At 43.4% G+C, this 19033-nt stretch overlaps 1 protein-coding gene across 5 annotated transcripts in view; it reads right to left on the reverse strand.

Moving 5' to 3' along the window:
• The window catches only part of GRHL2 (grainyhead like transcription factor 2), a 193408-nt gene that overhangs the window by 127615 nt on the left and 46760 nt on the right, over window positions 1-19033 (reverse strand). For all 5 annotated transcript variants that reach the window (XM_085021961.1, XM_021090600.2, XM_085021960.1 and 2 more), the window contains 3 exons: window positions 17097-17292; window positions 9351-9418; window positions 3068-3461 (listed from right to left, as the gene is read on the reverse strand). In XM_085021961.1, the coding sequence (XP_084878087.1) occupies window positions 3068-3461; window positions 9351-9418; window positions 17097-17264 (630 nt within the window). In that variant the 5' untranslated portion in view covers window positions 17265-17292. The remainder of the gene's footprint in view (window positions 1-3067; window positions 3462-9350; window positions 9419-17096; window positions 17293-19033) is intronic.

Consider the following 19033-nt stretch of genomic DNA (forward strand, 5'->3'; position numbering starts at 1 on the left):
GGGCTGCTGGTGTGACTGGTCTACCCTGATGTCCTACCAACGCTGCAGAGAACTGGTCCTTTCGTCTCTCTTATTCTCATATGAAAGATTACAAATACCTAATAACAGAAATAACACTAAGATTTTTTTAAAAAACAAACACACTTGGGCAAGTCACAATGTTAAGCAATGGAACTCCTGAGAACGAGAAGCCCCACACAGTGTCTCTGAGTGGAGGTCATGGTGTGAGGGACAGAGGACCTGGAGCCTGACAGCTTGAGGCAAGTCCCACCTCTGCCATTTACTGCGGTGTGACCATCAGTGCTTTTATGCTCTAGGATGACAATAACAGGACCTATACCAGAGAGCTTTTGTGAGGACTGAGTATATATAATTTAGAATAATACCTAGCACACAGTCAGTCCTTTTTTTTTCTTCTTCTTCTTTCTATGCTGTACCCACAACATGTGGAAGTTCCCAGGCTAGGAGTGAAATCAGAGCTGCAGCTGCAGGCCTCTGCCACAGTCACTGCAACACCAGATCAGAGCCACGTCCATCTGCAGCCTAGGCTGCAGCTGGCAGCAATGCCAGATCCTTAACCCACTGAATGAGGCCAGGGATTGAACCCACATTCTCACGGAGACCACATAGGGTCCTTAAACAGCTGATCTACAATGGGAACTCCCAAATGCTTATTATTTTTAAATAATTATTTGGGGCTGCAGTTTCAACCACAGGGGCATGATTTTTGTCCCAACAGCAACTAAATGGGTGGCAGGCTGCAATTTAGGGTATACTGCCACCACACTCACTTCTCTTTAAGAAATAAGAAATCAGGGAGTTCCCGTCGTGGCGCAGTGGTTAACGAATCCGAGTAGGAACCTTGAGGTTGCGGGTTTGATCCCTGCCCTTGCTCAGTGGGTTAACGATCCGGCGTTGCCGTGAGCTGTGGTGTAGGTCGCAGACGCGGCTCGGATCCCGCGTTGCTGTGGCTCTGGCGTAGGCTGGTGGCTACAGCTCCGATTCAACCCCTAGCCTGGGAACCTCCATATGCCGCGAGAGCGGCCCAACAAATGGCAAAAAGACAAAAAAAAAAAAAAAAAAAAAAGAAGAAATCACAAGTTGTCCCCTTTTGCCATTTTGTCTTTTACTGGCCTACGTGGACTGCAAAAAGAGACATCAATGACCTACTGGCTCAAATGCAAAGGCACTGCTCCTAACTGTTGCAGAAGCGGACAAGAGCTAATTAAAACAATAATAATAATGCACTATATATTCTGGGTCAAAAATTGGAGACATGATCCACAATTATATCAGCAATCGATGTTCTACAAAGATCCCAGGGCAATTCAATGGAGATAGGGTTGTCTTTTCAACAAATGATGCTAGAACACTGGATATCAATATGGGGGAAAAAAAACAAAACGGACTCATCCCTTCTCCTATGTCAGACATAAAAATTATCTCAAAATGGATCATAAACCTACATGTGAGAGGTAAAACTACTAAATGTCTAGGAAAAACAAAACAAAACAAGAAAATGATTGTGACGTTAGGCTAGGCCAACACTAAACAGTACATCAAAAGCATAAGCTCTAAAAGAAAAATGTTGATCAATGGGACTTCAGTGAGATTTAATGTGTTGCTGTTTGAGAAACATAGTCAAGAAAATGAAGAAGCTACTCAACTGCACAACAGATAACTGGCCCAGGGCTTCACTATTTAAGGAACTCTTCTTCCAACTTGATAAAAGGAAGACAAGTAACCCAATTAAAAAAATAGGCAAATTATTTGACTAGACAGTTCACAAAAGAAGTTATAGGAATAGTCAAATAAGCACGTGGACTATTTCAACATCACCAGACATCAGAGGAATGCAAATTTAAACCACAAGACACTAACGCATATCCAGTGAAGCAATTAAAGTTAAAAAGTCTGACAATACCACATTTGGGCAAGGATGTGGAAAATGGGAATCCTCAGTATTGCTGGTGGAAATGAAAATGCTACAGCCACCTCGAAACACAGCACAGCCCAGTTTCACACACGTTCACCACATGACCCGGCAAGTCCAGTCCTAGATATTTACCCAAGAGATGAAAGCATATGTCCACGTTAAAACAATACATCTGAATGTGCATAGCAGCGTTATTCGTAATAGCCCCAAACTAGCAGCAACCAAATGTCCACCAACTGCTGAATAAATTGGGACACAGGCTTACCGTGGGATATGACTCAGCAATTTAAGAACCAAATTATGAATACAAGCAATAACATGGGTGACTCTCAAAAATATGAGGCTAAATGAAAGAAGACAACATGCAAGCCTCTATCATTTATAAGAAATTTTAGAAAAAGGAAAACTGCAGTGACAGAAGGCAGAATAGTATTTGCTAGGAGCAAGGAGAGAGGGGAGGGCTTCAAGTCCAAACTTTTAGGATGAGGAAACCTTGTCGATTCTGCTGTTGGTTACAGAATTTTATACAACTACGAAAATTTCCAAACTGTACCCTTAAAACATGTGAATTTAAAACAAGCAAGAGATCACTACTTCTATAAATTCTAAGGGCACATGAGAAGAACACATCGCCTCCATATCTAAGAATACACACATATATATACTTGACTACTGATGGTATTAATTATTTATTGAGTATTCAGACAAGGTTTTTAAAGAATTATATTGTTTTTTCAAAAGATGGACAGGCAACATCTTTAGCTGCCATTTGGAAGGTTCAAAACTGGAAGAGGTCAAGGTGAAAACTTTACAAGGTAGGAAGTTTCCACACAATGGGCTCTTCATTCTTCCTAAGTATTTAATTTTAAGACTACACCTCAAACCCATAAAGCCATCTATCATCTAAGAGGAAAAGTGGAAATATTCCTCCACACACACAGACCCATGGTTTAATGATACTTGTTTATAATGAAAGATGCAAACAGGTGTAAAACAGACAAACAAAAAACCCAAAACCTAAACGCACAGTTTAATTCACTTATCCCCCCTTAAAAAGCAAACGGAGAGGAACAGGGAGGTGGGGGTTCTGGATTTGGGTGCCGGCCATTGACATAGGCGCCGGGGACTCACCTCTGGGGCTCCGTCCTTGAAGCTCTCGCTGTAAGTGCTGTCCGGGGTGCTGCGCTGGTCGTCCTTGAGGAAGGAGCCGTGGCTGGCCATGGACGGCAGGCCGTACTGAGTCTGCTCGAAGATGACCACGCGCTGCTCCTCGCCATCTCCCCGGGGATAGTGCACAGGGGGGGCCATGAAAACCGGTGTGAAGTCTTCAGCCTTCACCACCGTGATTCCTGACACAGGGACAATGGCTGGGCTCTCGGGGACGTTCGTGCTGTACTGCTCCCGTTTGGAATTCTCCAGGTGGTCTTGATTGAGGGACAGGTTCACTGGAACAGTCTTTAGGACCTGCACGCGGTTTTCTCCTCCACTCAGGTTACTCTGGGCGTCGCTGGTGCCAAGACAGTTTCTGTGTGTTTAAACCCGCCCCCCCGGGCAACAGGATAGAATTAGAAAAATCACCATTTTGCAACTCCTAATAACGGAGGCCGGCAATCATCAGTGGATCCCTACACATTATGGGGAAAATGGACAAAGAATGTTACAATGGAAAACTGGATCTTTGCATCACTGAACACAGGACTACGACTCATGTGTGCCTCCTGGTAACCTGGAATCGGCCCTACCTATAAAGTGCAACAACAAAAAAAAGTTGAGGGAGTTCCCGTCGTGGCGCAGTGGTTAACGAATCCAACTAGGAACCATGAGGTTGCAGGTTCAATCCCTGCCCTTGCTCAGTGGGTTAATGATCTGGTCCGGTGTTGCTGTGAGCTGTGGTGTTGGTCGCAGACGCGGCTCGTATCCCGCGTTGCTATGGCTCTGGCGTAGGCCAGTGGCTGCAGCTCCAATTAGACCCCTAGCCTGGGAACCTCCCATATGCCACGGGAGCGACCCAAGAAATGGCAAAAAAAAAAAAAAAAAAAGGTTGAGGAGCTCCTGTCGTGGCTCGGCAGTTCATGAACCTGACCAGCATCCATGAGGACATGGGTTTGATCCCTGGCCTCGCTCAGTGGGTTAAGGATCTGGCATTGCCGTGAGCTGTGGTGTAGGTTGCAGACATGGCTCGAACCTGGCGTTGCTGTGGCTGTGGCATAGGCCGGAGGCTACAGCTCCAAATCAACCCCTAGCCTGGGAACCTCCATATGCCACAGGGGCGGCCCTAAAAAGACCCCCCTAAAAAAAAGGTTGACCCGAAATCAAAACACGCCTTTATATCTAACTACCAGTTCTTAGGAAATACGGGAACTGGAAGAATGTCTTAAACAACATGGGAAAGGAACAACCATACATATCAGGATGTCACCCTTCTTACTGGACTGGTTGCTTCATTAAGTCAGAGGTGTGAAGAAAAAGACAGACAGGAGCCTTGTTCTATGTTAAGAGATTTAAAAAACAGATCAGGAGTTCCCGTCGTGGCGCAGTGGTTAACGAATCCGACTAGGAACCATAAGGTTGCAGGTTCGGTCCCTGCCCTTGCTCAGTGGGTTAACGATCCAGCGTTGCCGTGAGCTGTGGTGTAGGTTGCAGACGTGGCTCGGATCCTGCGTTGCTGCGGCTCTGGTGTAGGCTGGCGGCTACAGCTCTGATTCGACCCCTAGCCTGGGAACTTCCATATGCCACAGGAGTGGCCCAAGAAATAGCAAAAAGACAAAAAATAAAAAAATAAAAAACGGATCACATAAGATGAGCAGATCTTGTTTGAATCCTGATCTGAAAAACCAAGGAGGCATTTGTGAGGCAGTAGGACTTTGGAGGCAATCGAACATGAACTGGGTTCATCAGTTAGCCAATGTTGAGGAACCACTGTGAATGACATGTGATAAGATTTTGAGATTGTGTAATAAGATGTCCTTGTCCTGGTGTAAGTAGAGATTCAACTCAGAAGTTGTCAGAGAGGTGAGACGACATGAAGCAAGCCAGGGACTTATTTTAAATACTACTGGAACAAAAATAAAGAAAAGAAGGGAAAGAGAAAAAGTCGAGATTAAGCAGATGTCACAAGAAGTTATCATTGCTGAACCTCAAGGATGGGATGGGTCTTTGGGGGTTAATCATACCATCATCTTTATTTACGGATATGTTTGAAGGCTTTATAAAGGAAAACATTTTAAAATAGCTTTTTTTAAAAAGGCGGGGGCAGGAAAACAACTTGAAGAAGGAGAGTGGGAAAAATATTCTTCCCTGTTCTGTGGGCTACATTCCTTGCAGGAAAAATAAGATAATGAGAATTTATCATTAAAATATTTTCACTAAATTGAGAAATAACATGAGCTCATTGCTATCCTTTGCACTGAATTGCTTTCAGAGCTTAAGGAAGTGGCATAACTGGGCTTATGTAAGACAAGATCTCTCAGATCTCAGACCTCCTGGCTGGTACAAAGAGAAAGGAAAGGATTTAGAAAATTAATTCTTGCCAGGATAGGATGACATACTTTTCATCTATTACCACAGAATTCTGGGGGAGAGCAGAAGCAAAGAGAAATGTCTTCATCAAAGAGTGTGGTTTCTTTTTTTTTTTTTTTTTTTGGTTTTTTTTTTGTTTTTTTGGCTTTTCTAGGGCTGCTCCTGCGGCATATGGAGGTTCCCAGGCTAGGGGTCAAACCAGAGCCACAGCAACGCGGGATCCGAGCCACGTCTGTGACCTACACCACAGCTCACGGCAATGCCGGATCCTTAACCCATTGAGCAAGGCCAGGGATCGAACCTGCAACCTCATAGTTCCTAGTCAGATTCGTTAACCACTGCACCATGACGGGAACTCTATTTTTTTTTTTAATGTCTTTTTGTTTTGTTTTGTTTTGTTTTTAGCGTTGTTGATAGCAGGATGATTTTACCAGCAACATCCTTGTGGTCAATAAGATTTGAGGCTGGATTATTCCGAATGACATAGAGAGAAAATTCATGTTTGGCATGGAACCCCATCCCCAATGTCTGTTTTTTTTTTTTTTTTTTTTTTTGCCTTTTTGCCTTTTTTAATTGAAGTATAGTTAATTTACGATGTGGTGTTAGTTCCAAGTGTACAGCAAAGTGATTCAGTTATACATTGTATGTCTTCATACATACACTTTTTTACATTCTTTTCTATTATACATTATTCCAAGATATTGAGTAGCATTCCCTGTGCTAAATGTCTACTTTTTTAAACTAGCACATCCTTTCTGGGACTTGCAAGCATCTCTCATCAAGAGAAATATTTGAGTAAAATTGGTTCTTGCAAGAACTGAGCTCTCCTGATTCCTCTCCTTAGAGAAATCCACTCGCCTCTGAGCTTGCCTAACTCTCCAGCAGGACGTGGTATTTTTAGCTTTGATTTTTTCCAGATAAAACTTCAAAGTGAAGCTGGAGGAAAGAATGGCTCCCCATGAACCAAGCCAACAGAAAAATATCCGAGCTCCTCCGAGTCGGACACAGACCTGTAGAAATCATCCCGGAAAAGACTCCTTTAAGGAATAGACTAAAATCACAAGTCTACAAACATTCTGGCTTTAAGTAAGAGCCTGCTTTCGTGGCCAAATCAATACAACAAATCCATACCTAAAACAGTAAAAATTTAGAAATTTTATTTCATCTGAACCCACTGAGCTGATGAGGCCCAAATCCAGACCACCCATTGATATCAGCATTTCCTAAACCTTGCTGCTTAGAATATTGTATGGAATGTTAATAGATGTTCCTCAAAGAAAGGAGCCCTAGATAAAATCACAATTAAAAAAAAAACAAAAACAAAACTAAATCCACTGCCAAAATGAGACCACCCTGGTGGGTCACAATTATGACTACAGTCAAGGCCCCGGGGCTTCCTTCACTTGTTTCACTGTAGCCCAGAATTTCCCAAATTCATTTTACCCAGGTCCCTTCTGTGGAGGAGATATTAATACTTGGGCATGATATTTTGCAAGTCGAACGTAGAGAAGTTGGGCTGTGTTGATGAGCTACCAAAGCAATCATCCAACGTTCCTTTCTTCTGGGTTTTACACAAGCATGATCTTACTTACTGGCTTAACCCTTGCAAAAATTCAAAATTAACCACCTCCACTAGAGTTAGAGTCCCTTTCAGTCCAAATTTCTTAAATCTCGAATTCATGCAAAACACCTGAATTCTAAACCAGAAACACAGGTCGAAATATTTTTGGTGTTCTTATAAACAAATAAAAAAGCCAGCTAAGAGAATGGTACAAACCTTGTCAAACTGTTATAGAGACAAGGAAATAATAGACTCAGCACCACTCTATAACGTGTAACTACGCCTCTATAGAATTGCATTGGCTTTAAAAGCTGATGGCAGAGAACTTTGAAAGCCTACCAAAAAATGGATGATTGTTGCAAAGGAAGAATTACTGTGAGATACTGACTCACCCGCAGTAGAATTTAAAATTCGGAGTTCCCGTCAGGGCTCGGGGGTTAGCGAATCCAACTAGGAACTATGAGGTTTGTCTATACCTCACTGCCAGTTATCTTTTAAGATGCTCCATGAAGATCCCCAAAATGGCCATTAAAATACAAGAAGAGGTTGTCACTCTTTAATGTTGTTCTAAAAGATACTTGACCCAAACGTGGCCTCCTTTGTCTCTTATGATGCATACAGAGCCCACACCTTAGACTGGTTCTCCGCCTCCCCACCTGGACTTTTCTGTGATGACTGGTTTAGGACACGGCAGACAGCACAAGCTCAGGCTAATAAATATTGGCTGAACAGAGGAAAAGTTACAGGTCCTGAAGAGTTGGCAGCCTCTTTCTCCCAGTCATCACTGTTACCAACTAGTTAGTGCCCAGGGCCCCAAAGCAGTGTGGAGCACCGGAAGATCCCTGCGGGAGTGCAAGTCAGATGCAGAAAGCCCTGATCTTCGGCTGGGAGTGTGCCTTACAGGTGATGTACAGCCCAGGGCTGCGGGTCATACGATAACATCACAATGTCACAAGCAGTTCTCCATCACAGCCAGGTAAGATTGTGACACACGTTTTAGCAGGAGGCTTCGTTTGTTCTGGCTCCATGTTTCCAAGTGGAAAAACCCCCTGTAGAAAAGCATTGCGGGAGTTCCCATCATGGCTCAGCAGAAATGCATCTGACTAGTATCCATGAGGATGCAGGTTCGATCCCCGGCCTCACTCAGTGGGTCAAGGATCCGGCGTTGCTGTGAGCTGTGGTGTAGGTCACAGACGAGGCTCGGATCTGGTGTGGCTGTGGCCATGGCGTAGACTGGGAGCTGCAGCTCCATTCAACCCCTAGCCTGGGAACCTCCATATGCCGTGGGTGCAACCCCCTAAAAAGCAAAGAAAGAAAGAAAGAAGGAAAGAAGGAAGGAAAGAAGGAAAGAAGGAAAGAAGGAAAGAAGGAAAGAAGGAAAGAAGGAAAGAAGGAAAGAAGGAAAGAAGGAAAGAAGGAAAGAAGGAAAGAAGGAAAGAAGGAAAGAAGGAAAGAAAGAAAGAAAGAAAGAAAGAAAAGCACTGTGGCTTTTCCATCCCTCTGTAGGGCAAGAGACCCATCTGCTTGGTTCATTTGGGAGAAGTAACTGCACAAGGTGGTTCAGACCCTTCTTTTTCCATCTATACGTCGTCTGGATCATCTTGGCCAAAAAGAAGGGACTACTCCAGCCACAAGTGGCCTGTCCCTTCAGGAAGGCCTGAAGTCCTGCCTGAGACTGGATGAGTAGCCACATGTAGGTCAGAACTGAAATTTTACAAACTGCTGATTCAAAATCACATTCTCTAATTAGTGTCATCAGAAGTTAAAAAAAAAAAAAAAAAAGGCCTTTTAATTTCAATCTGTGTCTGGTTTTTCACCTGGTTCTTAATTCAGGCTTGCAGGAAAGGAGTATTACATATGACCTGCAAACATCTTTCCTGCCCCTGCGCCTGACAGTGTCCGCTGCCACCCATCAGCTCCTCCCTGGCCTGAGATCAGCCTGGCCCCCTTCCTCTCCCCCTCATCCAAGGCCATCTTTACTGGGTTCACTCCCAAAGGCCTCCTCCCAGTTACACGGCCATTGGATTGACAGAAAAGTTCACACCAGCAGTGGGCTATCTTGCCACTACATCATCTCTTACTCTCAGGATTTGCAGCCTCCTTGGAAGACCCTGATGATTCTTTGGATCCAAAAACCAAAAAATGCAATTTTCTCTCCACACTGAGAGATCCAGTTTTGGTCCAGACACCAAAAGACAGATAGAAGACATTCAACTTCTTAACTTCCATCTCCTCCCAAGAACAAGAGTTATAGTTTAGTACCGTGGCTTTCAGAAAAACATAGGAAAAGCGTTATTGAGGGAACCAGGCATATTCCTTTATAGATTATCATACCTTTTATCCTGGTCTTCTTGGCTATCACTTGCTTTGCTTAGGGACAGAAGCCTCTTGTCTCGAGGAACCTAGAAACATCACCAACCATCAGTCAGGCTTACATAGATAACCTTGTGCAGAGCAAGATACCAGCATAAGCAAAGGAAATGAAATGGGCTCAGCAGTAACGAACCCAACTAGTATCCATGAGGATGCGGCTTTGATCCCTGTCCTTGCTTAGAAAGTTAAGGATCCAGCATTGCTGTGAGCTGTGGTGTAGGTCACAGACGAAGCTCAGATTTGGCATTGCTGTGACTGTGGCGTAGGCCAGCAACTGCAGCTCCAATTGGACCTCTACTCTGGGAACTTCCATATGCTGCAGGTGTGGCCCTTAAAAAAAAAAAAAAAAAAAGAACATTCTCCAGGAAAATGGCATTGCCTGAGTGGCAATGACAGTGGAGCAGACTCAAAAGGGTGATGCTAAATGTAGGGCCACAGCAATCCTGAGTCTGCTGTGTACCCACGGCTGACACAGGCAGCTCTCACTGGATCTGAGCAACTCCCAAGGCATTCCCCTTCCCAAGGGGGAAGGGGCACCATGAGTGGGGGGCTGAGTCTGGATATCTGTGCCCTGCAGCAGACAGAAAGCATCTTGGAACTACACCAAGCATCCCGCTAAGGACCAGGGACTGACCCTCCACTCTGATGAGGGACTCCAGGTGCTGACATGAGGGGAGCAAATTGGGTAGGGGGCTGCACAGTCCAATGGGGAAGCAGCATCTAATACTTGGACCAGACTTTACGTACCTTCCCTACATAGCTCACAAACTGGCTTCCACCATTCTTCTAATGCACTTTTATAATTGTCTTCACAACCACAATGCCAACACATGACCTGAGAGATTACTGAAAAGGTGCTACTTGAGAGAAGGGACACCCCCACTGGCTGTTTCTGACCATCATCTGCTCACCCTGTTGCAGTAGGGATCACGTACCTATCCCTGCCATAGTTCCCAAACACATGAAAAGTGGGTTCAGATTTGTTTGGCTGGTTGGATGCTTTGGCTTTCTGTGGTTTTGATTTTTTTTGGGGGGGGGTACTCAAAATGCAGCCTTCACTCTTTTGACATAAAAGAATGCTTACAAGAAGCATCTTTCATCTGAATTCTTCCAGCAAGCCTCATGGTTTTCATTCACCTGAACATGGGTGCAAGCCCAGCCAGATGGATGAGGGAGGCACAGGGAAGATTAGCTAATAGTCTAGACCTAGACCTGATTGTCGGGGTTCAAATCCCAACTCTGCCACTAACTAACTCTGCTCACTTTCCTCAGCTGCAAAACAGGCATAGTGGTAGTCCTGGACCTCACAGGGTATTTGGTAAAACTAAATGAGGTATTTATTTTAAGTGTACTTCGAGTGTCCAGGACTTTATAAGTATAATTAAATAAACATAAGGTAAATCAAGTGTAAGTCCTTTGTTCACAGGTTAATGTTGAAGGTCTATAATGCAGCAGGCATTACTAAGTGCTAGACTGAAATCAGATGAAAAAAATACAGCTCCTACCATCTACTGACGATGACAGATAAACTTAAAATCTCAAGACCTAGCACACTCATGTTCACAGCAGCACTATTCATAACAGCCAAAAGGTGGAAATAACCCAAATGCCCATCCAGGGATGAATGGATGTTATATGGAATATTATTCAACCTTAAATATGTAATCAGATACACGCTATAATATGGGTGAGCCTTGAAGACATTACACTAAAACCCATTGGACACAAGTCCATCCACTTCCCTGGAAATGCCTCCCTCCTGGTTCAGCCTTGTTCAGCTTCCCACACCTCTTTGCCTGGGCTGCTGCATTGGTCTAACTGGTCTTCCCTCTCCTTCACTTAGTCCCTGGATCCATAAAGAAGATCCAGACTGATCTTTAAGTCCGACCTTACTATGCTCTTACTTAAAACTCTACAATGCTTCCTATTATTCTCAGGAATGTGGCCTCCAAAAAGTCTCCTCCCTCACTGTGGACAGCCTCCCTCACCACGAGGCCCACGGCCACACTGCATCTCTAACCTTGCAACACTCCTCGCAGCAGAGCCATCCCACCAAGTCCTAGCTGCCTAGAAGGTACTCCTATCCCCCGCCTTGCCCTACCCATGCCTGCTCTAGGCTAACATGTGAGCATACCTCAAGAACCATCTCAATGTCCATATCTAAGATTAACTTTCAATCTCCATGAGTGTCCACCTTGGGCGCGGCTACATCCCAAAGTGCCTGGGATGTCGCAGGCCTTACTAACTTCTCGTTGAAGGAATGACCGCATCATTCAAAATGGCCTACAAAAGGAAGAACCAAAGAAGTAGAAGAAATAAGGACTCCAGACACTAAAATGTGTTGGCAACTCCAAAAGACGATGGAAGTGAATGTTAGTGTTGCCAAGATGCACGGATGCCAGTTCTGAGCAGACTGTGCGGTCCAGAGTGCAGCGCACAATGTGGCAAAGGCTGACTTTGGGTGTGCTCCCATATGAGACATTCTGAACCATGTTTACCTTTGGCTTCCCAAAGACTGTCCTTCTTAGAAAAAACTGACACCTCTGAACTCAAGCCCCTTTCTCGAGTCTAGACCCCCATCACTAGCAGACATCCCTACCTGGGCATCCTACAAGCATAGCCAACTCAGCATGCAATCATCCTTCTCTCTGAGGCCCTTCTTCTGCACAGCCCACTTTGGTTAATCTGACAATCACTTTAGACACTGTGATCCTAGTTATAGGCTTCTCACACCAAATCTCTCTCTCTCTCTCTCTCTCTCTCTCTCTCTCTCACACATACACACACACACACACACACACACACACACTAAATTGCCAGCTTTTATTCAAACAAATATTCAATGATTTCCTGAACACACCACTTCGTCTCTATTTAGAGAGAGTGGCTGACTTAAAGAGAACCTCATAAATGTTGACCCAGGGAACTCCTACCATGATGTCCTACTTTAGAGCTTCATCATTTTTTATCTGGACTATTACAACAAGCTGTTCACTGCATTCTCTGCCTATAACCCACCTGCCTGCTGCTGCTGTGGCTGTAATATGTGTAAATTATTTCTCTAATCCACCAGGTCTATGCTCGAAATCCTTCAGGAAGAGAGAAAATGAATCCAAATCATAGAAAAGAAGAATTACATTTCTTTTTCTTAAGCTTCCTTGCATTTTCTATAATGTATATGTGTAAGCTTAAAATAAAAGGCTGATTTCTTTTTAAAAAATTTCAACAGGTTATGAATATTAAATCATTCATTCGCTCATTCATCCAACAAAAAGCCAGGCCATGCACCCAGCCGTGCACTGACTATAAAGACCAGCGCACTAGCCAGGTCCCTTCAGAGGAAGTCACCGCTTTCATGACCAGCCTTGACTCCCCATCCCCATCACTAACCCTTCATAGATCAGCAAGTCTGATTCTTTGGATTCCACCGAGTGCAACCTGGGGTTTGACACCATATGTTTTCTCATCTCTTGTTCTCTTTGCATGAAATGTTCCCTTTTCATGTGTCCACCTGAAAAATCCTCCTCTGCTTCCCAGTAGATGAGGCATTGCTTCCTCTGAAAAGCCTGAGTTCTCTGGGAGACGGTCATACTCTCCTCACTGCTCCTGGAGCACATTGCTTTTACAGTATTTACTGCCATTCCCTGTGGTTATATAGGTTTATAGGACTGTGACCTCTCTGAGGCCTTAAACTTGGGTCCAATTGCCTTTGGATAGTCAACCCACTCCCATAATGCCTATCACCATTACTGGAAGGTCAGAGCAAAGTAGTACTTGTTGGATGATGGATGGATGGATAGATGAATGGAGGGATGGAAAGATGGATGAATAAATAGATGGGCAAATGGATGGACAAACAAACCAAACAGTTGGTTTCTAGCAGTACCAGGCCAATAGAACAGATAGGAAACAACTTGCCAGGGAAGTATATTTTTCACTAGGGCTAGAATCAGATGATTATGAACCACCAGCTCCCTTGGGGAAAAAATTAAGTAAGCTATAGAAATCAAACCACTTTTAAAAAGAACTGATGGAATCTGTCACATTTTTCTAAGTGCCTGAAATTAATCAAAAGGTTACATGACTTTGGAGTGCTACTGCTAAGTAGCTAGAACTGAATGGAAAACTGGTCTAGAATTTGAGTTCTTAAATTATGACAGATTCTTGGTTATTTTTATAATGGATACTATCTAAGTAGCCTTAAATGCATATTTTAAAAATTCGAACCCATTTTCAAATGGATTCAAAAAAAGGCATTTTTCATTGATGAACACTTAGTGGACTGGATTGTATGCCCCCAAAATTTGTATGTTAAAACCCCAGTCCCCAGTGTGACTGTATTTGGAGACAGGGCCTTTAAGGAGGTGATTAAGGTTAAATCGGTTCATAAGAGGGATTATTGGCCCTAATCCAATAGGACCAATGCCCTTCTAAGAAGAGGAAGAGATACCAGGAGTGTGTGTGCACAGAGAAAATGCCACGTGAGGACACAGCAAGAAGGTGACCAGGAACGGAGGCCTCACCAGAAACCAACCCTGTCAGCACCTTGATGTTGGACTTCTGGCCTCCAGAACTGTGATATTGTGTCATGGCAGCCCAAGAAGACGAACAGACAGTGTAATGAAATAGACATTGGGAATACACAGGACTGCCCTGTGACCTTGAGTAAATCCCACTTAGATGGCAAAAATGTAACATATAAAACCTGATGGGATTCACTACACTGACCCTGAGGTGACAGTTTTTAAAATATAGGTGGAAAGACTTTGAAATGGATCAAGTATTATAATAAGAGATGGCTTTGCAGTTTCCAAGGACAGGAACCACCACTTCTTGAGTCCTGCCTTGAGTCGCACACACCCCTCTCTATACTGTCCCCTCAGGGGTGATGGATGCCAACCTTAGGAATGAGGAAAAGAGATATGTTTTACAAAAAGAATCAATTATTGCTTCCAAAGAGGTATGCAAAGTCTGTAGAATTTAAGTGGTAGTGTGGCAGCAAATGTTAACAATAATTTGACCTCCCAAAGTTTATACTCAAAAAAAAAGAGACTCTCTATTTTTTTCCATTAACTTTTTTTTTTTTTTTTTTTTGGTCTTTTTAGAGCCACACCCTGTGGCATAGGGAGGTTCCCAGGCTAGGGGTCAGGTCAAATCAGAGCTGTAGCAGCTGGCTATACCATAAGCCACAGCAACACTGGATCCAAGCTGCATCTGCGGCTTACACCACAGCTCACTCCAACACCGGAACCTTAATTCACTGAGCAAGGCCAGGGATCGAACCCGCATCCTCATGGATACTAGTCGGGTTCACTAACCACTGAGCCACGATAGGAACTCCCCAATTAACATTTTTCTTTACAGAAAAGAACATCTAGCCTCAAGGTAGATTTATCTTTGCTTTAACTTCAATACCAGCATATATAAATTGTGAGCGAGAGGGCTAACGCCTGAAAATGACCATTTGGACACAGACTTTTTGGAAACAAGACTGATCCTTTAAAGTTCCAAGCAAAAAATATAGTAAAGCTAGTGGGAAATAAATGAACCGTGTAACTTGGCTAGTCTGCATAGTCTTAGAAAACATAAATGTAAATATAATGACAAACACATTATAAATGTTTTATATCCTAAATTATACCCTGTGGTTTCTCATCATGTAAATATTTTGCCTTTAAATATTTTATATCCTAAATTAGTAAAATAAACCTGGAAAACATTCATTCGACAAAGAAATTACAGACTAGGCTACAAATGGAGATTTTGGAAGGTTTTTTTTGGGGGGGAGTTATAACTTTTTATTTACTTTTAATTTTTTTTTATTTTTAGGACCACACCTGCAACCTATGGAAGTTCCCAGGCTAGGGGCTGAATCAGAGCTGCAGCTGCCAGCCTACGCCACAACCACAGCAACACCAGATCCCCACCACATCTGCAAACTACACCATGGTTTGTGGCAATGCTGAATCCTTAACCCACTGAGAGTGAGGCCAGGGATTGAACCCACATCCTCACAGACACTGCAGCAGCCACCAATAGGAACTCCAATTTACTTATGCATGTATGTATGTATGCATTGTCTTTTCTAGGGCCCCACCCGCAGCATATGGAGGTTCCCAGGCCAGGGGTCTAATCGGAGCAGTAGCCTCCAGCCTCCACCAGAGCCACAGCAATGCCAGATCCAAGCCGTGTCTTTGACTCACACCACAGCTCACGGCAACGCCGGATCCTTAACCCACTGAGCAAGGCCAGGAATCGAACCTGCAGCCTCATGGTTCCTACTCAGGTTCGTTAACCACTGTGCCACGATGAGAACTCCACATTTATTTTTTAAATTGAGCTATAGTTGATGTACAATGTTATGGAAGCTTCAGGCATCCAACATGGTGATTCTCAGGTTTTGAAAGTTATACTTGCATAGTTGGTATAAAATATTAGCTCTATTTCCTACATTGTACAATAGATCCTTAGAGGTTATTTATTTTATACATAGTAGTATGGACCTCTCAGAGCCCTACACTTAATCTTACCTCTTCTCACTTCCCTCCCCCACTGGTAATCACTAGTTTGCCCTCTATATCTGTAAGTCTGTTTCTGTTTTGTTATATTTATTTGTTTTTATTATGTAGATTTCATGGCTATTCTCATCTTCATGCCAATTCCAGCATAAACAATCATATTAGGCAATCAATATCCTCATTCAGTAAATACTTCTTGATTTTTTACATTTCACTGGTTCTAACAGAGCTGGTCAGACCAGATAAAGCCCTTTTTAGTTGAGACACACCATTGTTTGCTGTTGGATTTCCTGAAACACTCCGATTTTGAAGGTACTGTGTGGCGGTATTTTTGCAATCCAAGTGAATGACATTCATTTTGTTCTAAGAGTTTTTCCAAACAAATATTTTGTACCCACTGAAACAAATGGAGACAGGATTGTAACAAAATTAGATTTTAGAATTGCTGCAAATGTCTACCACAAAAGCAATACTGGAATATTCCTTATAAAATGAAAAAATTTAGAAACCCTGATGTTTCTTATAAAATGGAAAATCTGAAAGCAGCCTAAAGTCCCCCAAATGGAGTAATGACTAAATTAGGGTACAGCTACACAATGTAATATTCTTTATTCACCAAAAATCAAAAAGTAAAAATGGCACTTCCTGTTGTGGCTCAGCAGTTAAGGAACCCAGCTAGGCTCCATGAGCATGTGGGTTCAATTCCTGGCCTTGCTCAGTGGGTTAAGGATCTGGTGTTGCATGAGCTGTAGTGTAAGTGGCAGATGCGGCTCCCATCTGGCACTGCTGTGGCTGTGGTGTAGGCTGGCAGCTGTAGCTCCTATTGGAACCCTATCCTGGGAACCACCATATGCCGAGAGTAAGGCCCTAAAAAGCAAAACACGTAAAAAAGTAAAAACAGCAGCCAAGAATTTACAACATGCTATGGGGTAGGAATTATGTGTAGATAAAATGTATGCTTGTGGATAGAGGTTGTGGAAATAATCATCTCAGAATGAACACGTCCTCTGGGTGGATGATGCAGGTGAGCTTCAGAGACAGGAGAGCAGAGAGGCAATGAGGACAGGAAGAGGCTGGTCGCACAGCACGTGTGGAAATCGCATTCATTCTCTGGCTGGGGACCAAGAACCCACCAGAGACGGGAGGGCCTGGGGGCAGAAACTGGAGGGAGGCAGGGCTGGGGAGCTACCTTGTAGTAGTCATACAGCAGGCCCAGGGCGGCAGCGCTGTCCTCATCACCATTAATGCTCATCATTGCCTTGGTGGCCGCCGTCAGCGGGTTCTCCAAATACGACTTCCAGGCTTCATCCTCACTGGTGTAGGCTCTTCGGGTATTGAATGGAGGGTCACTGGGCATGGGCACTAAGGCCACCAGACGTTTATTACTGGGAAAGCAAGAGAGATGTATGCTTCATTATCAGAGAAGTATTCCTTTTCCTACTAAGATTACACACATTATTTGGTGAATTTGTACCCCCCCAGAAGAGAAGATTAAAACCACAGCGACTGGGAGTTCCCGTTGTGGTTCAGTGGTAACAAATCCGACTAGTATTCACGAGGATTCGGGTTTGATCCCTGGCCTCGCTCAGTGGGTTAAAGAATCTGGCATTGCGTCACTGTGGTGTAGGTCGCAGACGTGGCTCAGATCTGGCCTTGCTGGGGCTGTGCCGCAGGCCAGCAGCGGCAGCTCCAATTAGATCCCTAGCCTGGGAACTTCCACATGCCGCCGATATGGGCCGAAAGAGCAAAAAAACAAAACGAAAACAAAAAAACAAAAAAACAAAAAACAAAACCAAAACCAACGTGACTGCCACATTGCGTTGATAAAGCCACTAATTTATTTCTTTACTTTCCATCGGAAGTAGTAACGGTCTTTAAAAGGTGGTGTATACGGAGCAAAATTTGGTTCCCTTTACCCTTGGCTTTTTGTATCCAATCACTCCTGGAACCTAATCATTTCATTGGATCATTCTTCATTAACAAATATTAGAATGAACCCCTGGAAAGAGGTTTCATTTAACTCTCTGAGTGCTAATGTATAAGAATGTGTGATACATTAATCAATGTTAATGACTATTAAAAACTATTCTTTCTAGTTTAATTTACACCATAATTGCTACCCAAGTATAGACCAAGTCCCCTCATTTAATTTTTTTTATTTTTTTCCGTTTAGGGCAACACGCATGGCATACAGAAGTTCCTGGGCTAGGGGTCAAATCGGAGCTGCAGCTGCAGACCTACACCACAGCAACACCAGACCCAAGCCGAGTCTGTGACCTGCACTGCAGCTTGTAGCAACATCAGATCCTTAACCTGCTGAGCAAGGCCAGGGATCAAACCCACATCCTCATGGATACTAATTGGTTTTGTAATCTGTTAGGCACCAAAGGAACTCCATTTTAGTTTTCTTTTTTTTTTTAAGTTTTATTGAAGTATAGTTAATTTATAAGGTTGTGATAATTTCTGCTGTACAACAAAGCCGTACACATACACATATCCATTCTCTTGCAGATTATTTTTCCACATAGGCTATCACAGAATACTGGGTAGAGTTCTCTGTGCTATACAGCAGGTCCCCCTTAGCAAATCCTTCCATATACCTCAGGGTGCATATGCCAATCCCAAACCCCCAGTCCATCCCTCTCACCACCCCCCACCTGGCCCCTTTGTTAACTGTAAGTTTTTCAAAGTCTGTGAGTCTGTTTCTGTTCTGCCAATAAGTTCATTTGTATCCTTTTTTTTAGATTCCACATATAGGTGCTGTCATATGATGTTTGTCTTTCACTGCCTGGCGCCCTTCATTTAGTATGATAGTTTCTAGTTCCATCCATGTTGCTACAACTGGCATTATTTCATTATTTTTATGGCTGAGTAATATTCCATTGTATATATGTACCACTTCTTTATCCATTCCTCTGTCAATGGATATTTGTTTCCCCGTCTTGGCTATTGTAAATAGTGCTGCAATGAACATTGAAGTGCATTTATCTTTTCGAATTATGGTTTTCTCTGGATAGATGCCTAGGAGTGGGATTGCTAGACCTTACATCAGCCACAATGGCCATCATCAAAAAGTCCACCAATGATACATGCTAGAGAGGGTACAGAGAAAAGGGAACTGTCTTA

Source organism: Sus scrofa, chromosome 4 (genome assembly GCF_054392235.1).
Source record: "Sus scrofa isolate SSC_HxYL_T2T_F1_AM1 chromosome 4, Sscrofa_HxYL_maternal_Yorkshire_Landrace_v2.0, whole genome shotgun sequence".
Classification (NCBI taxonomy): domain Eukaryota; kingdom Metazoa; phylum Chordata; class Mammalia; order Artiodactyla; family Suidae; genus Sus; species Sus scrofa.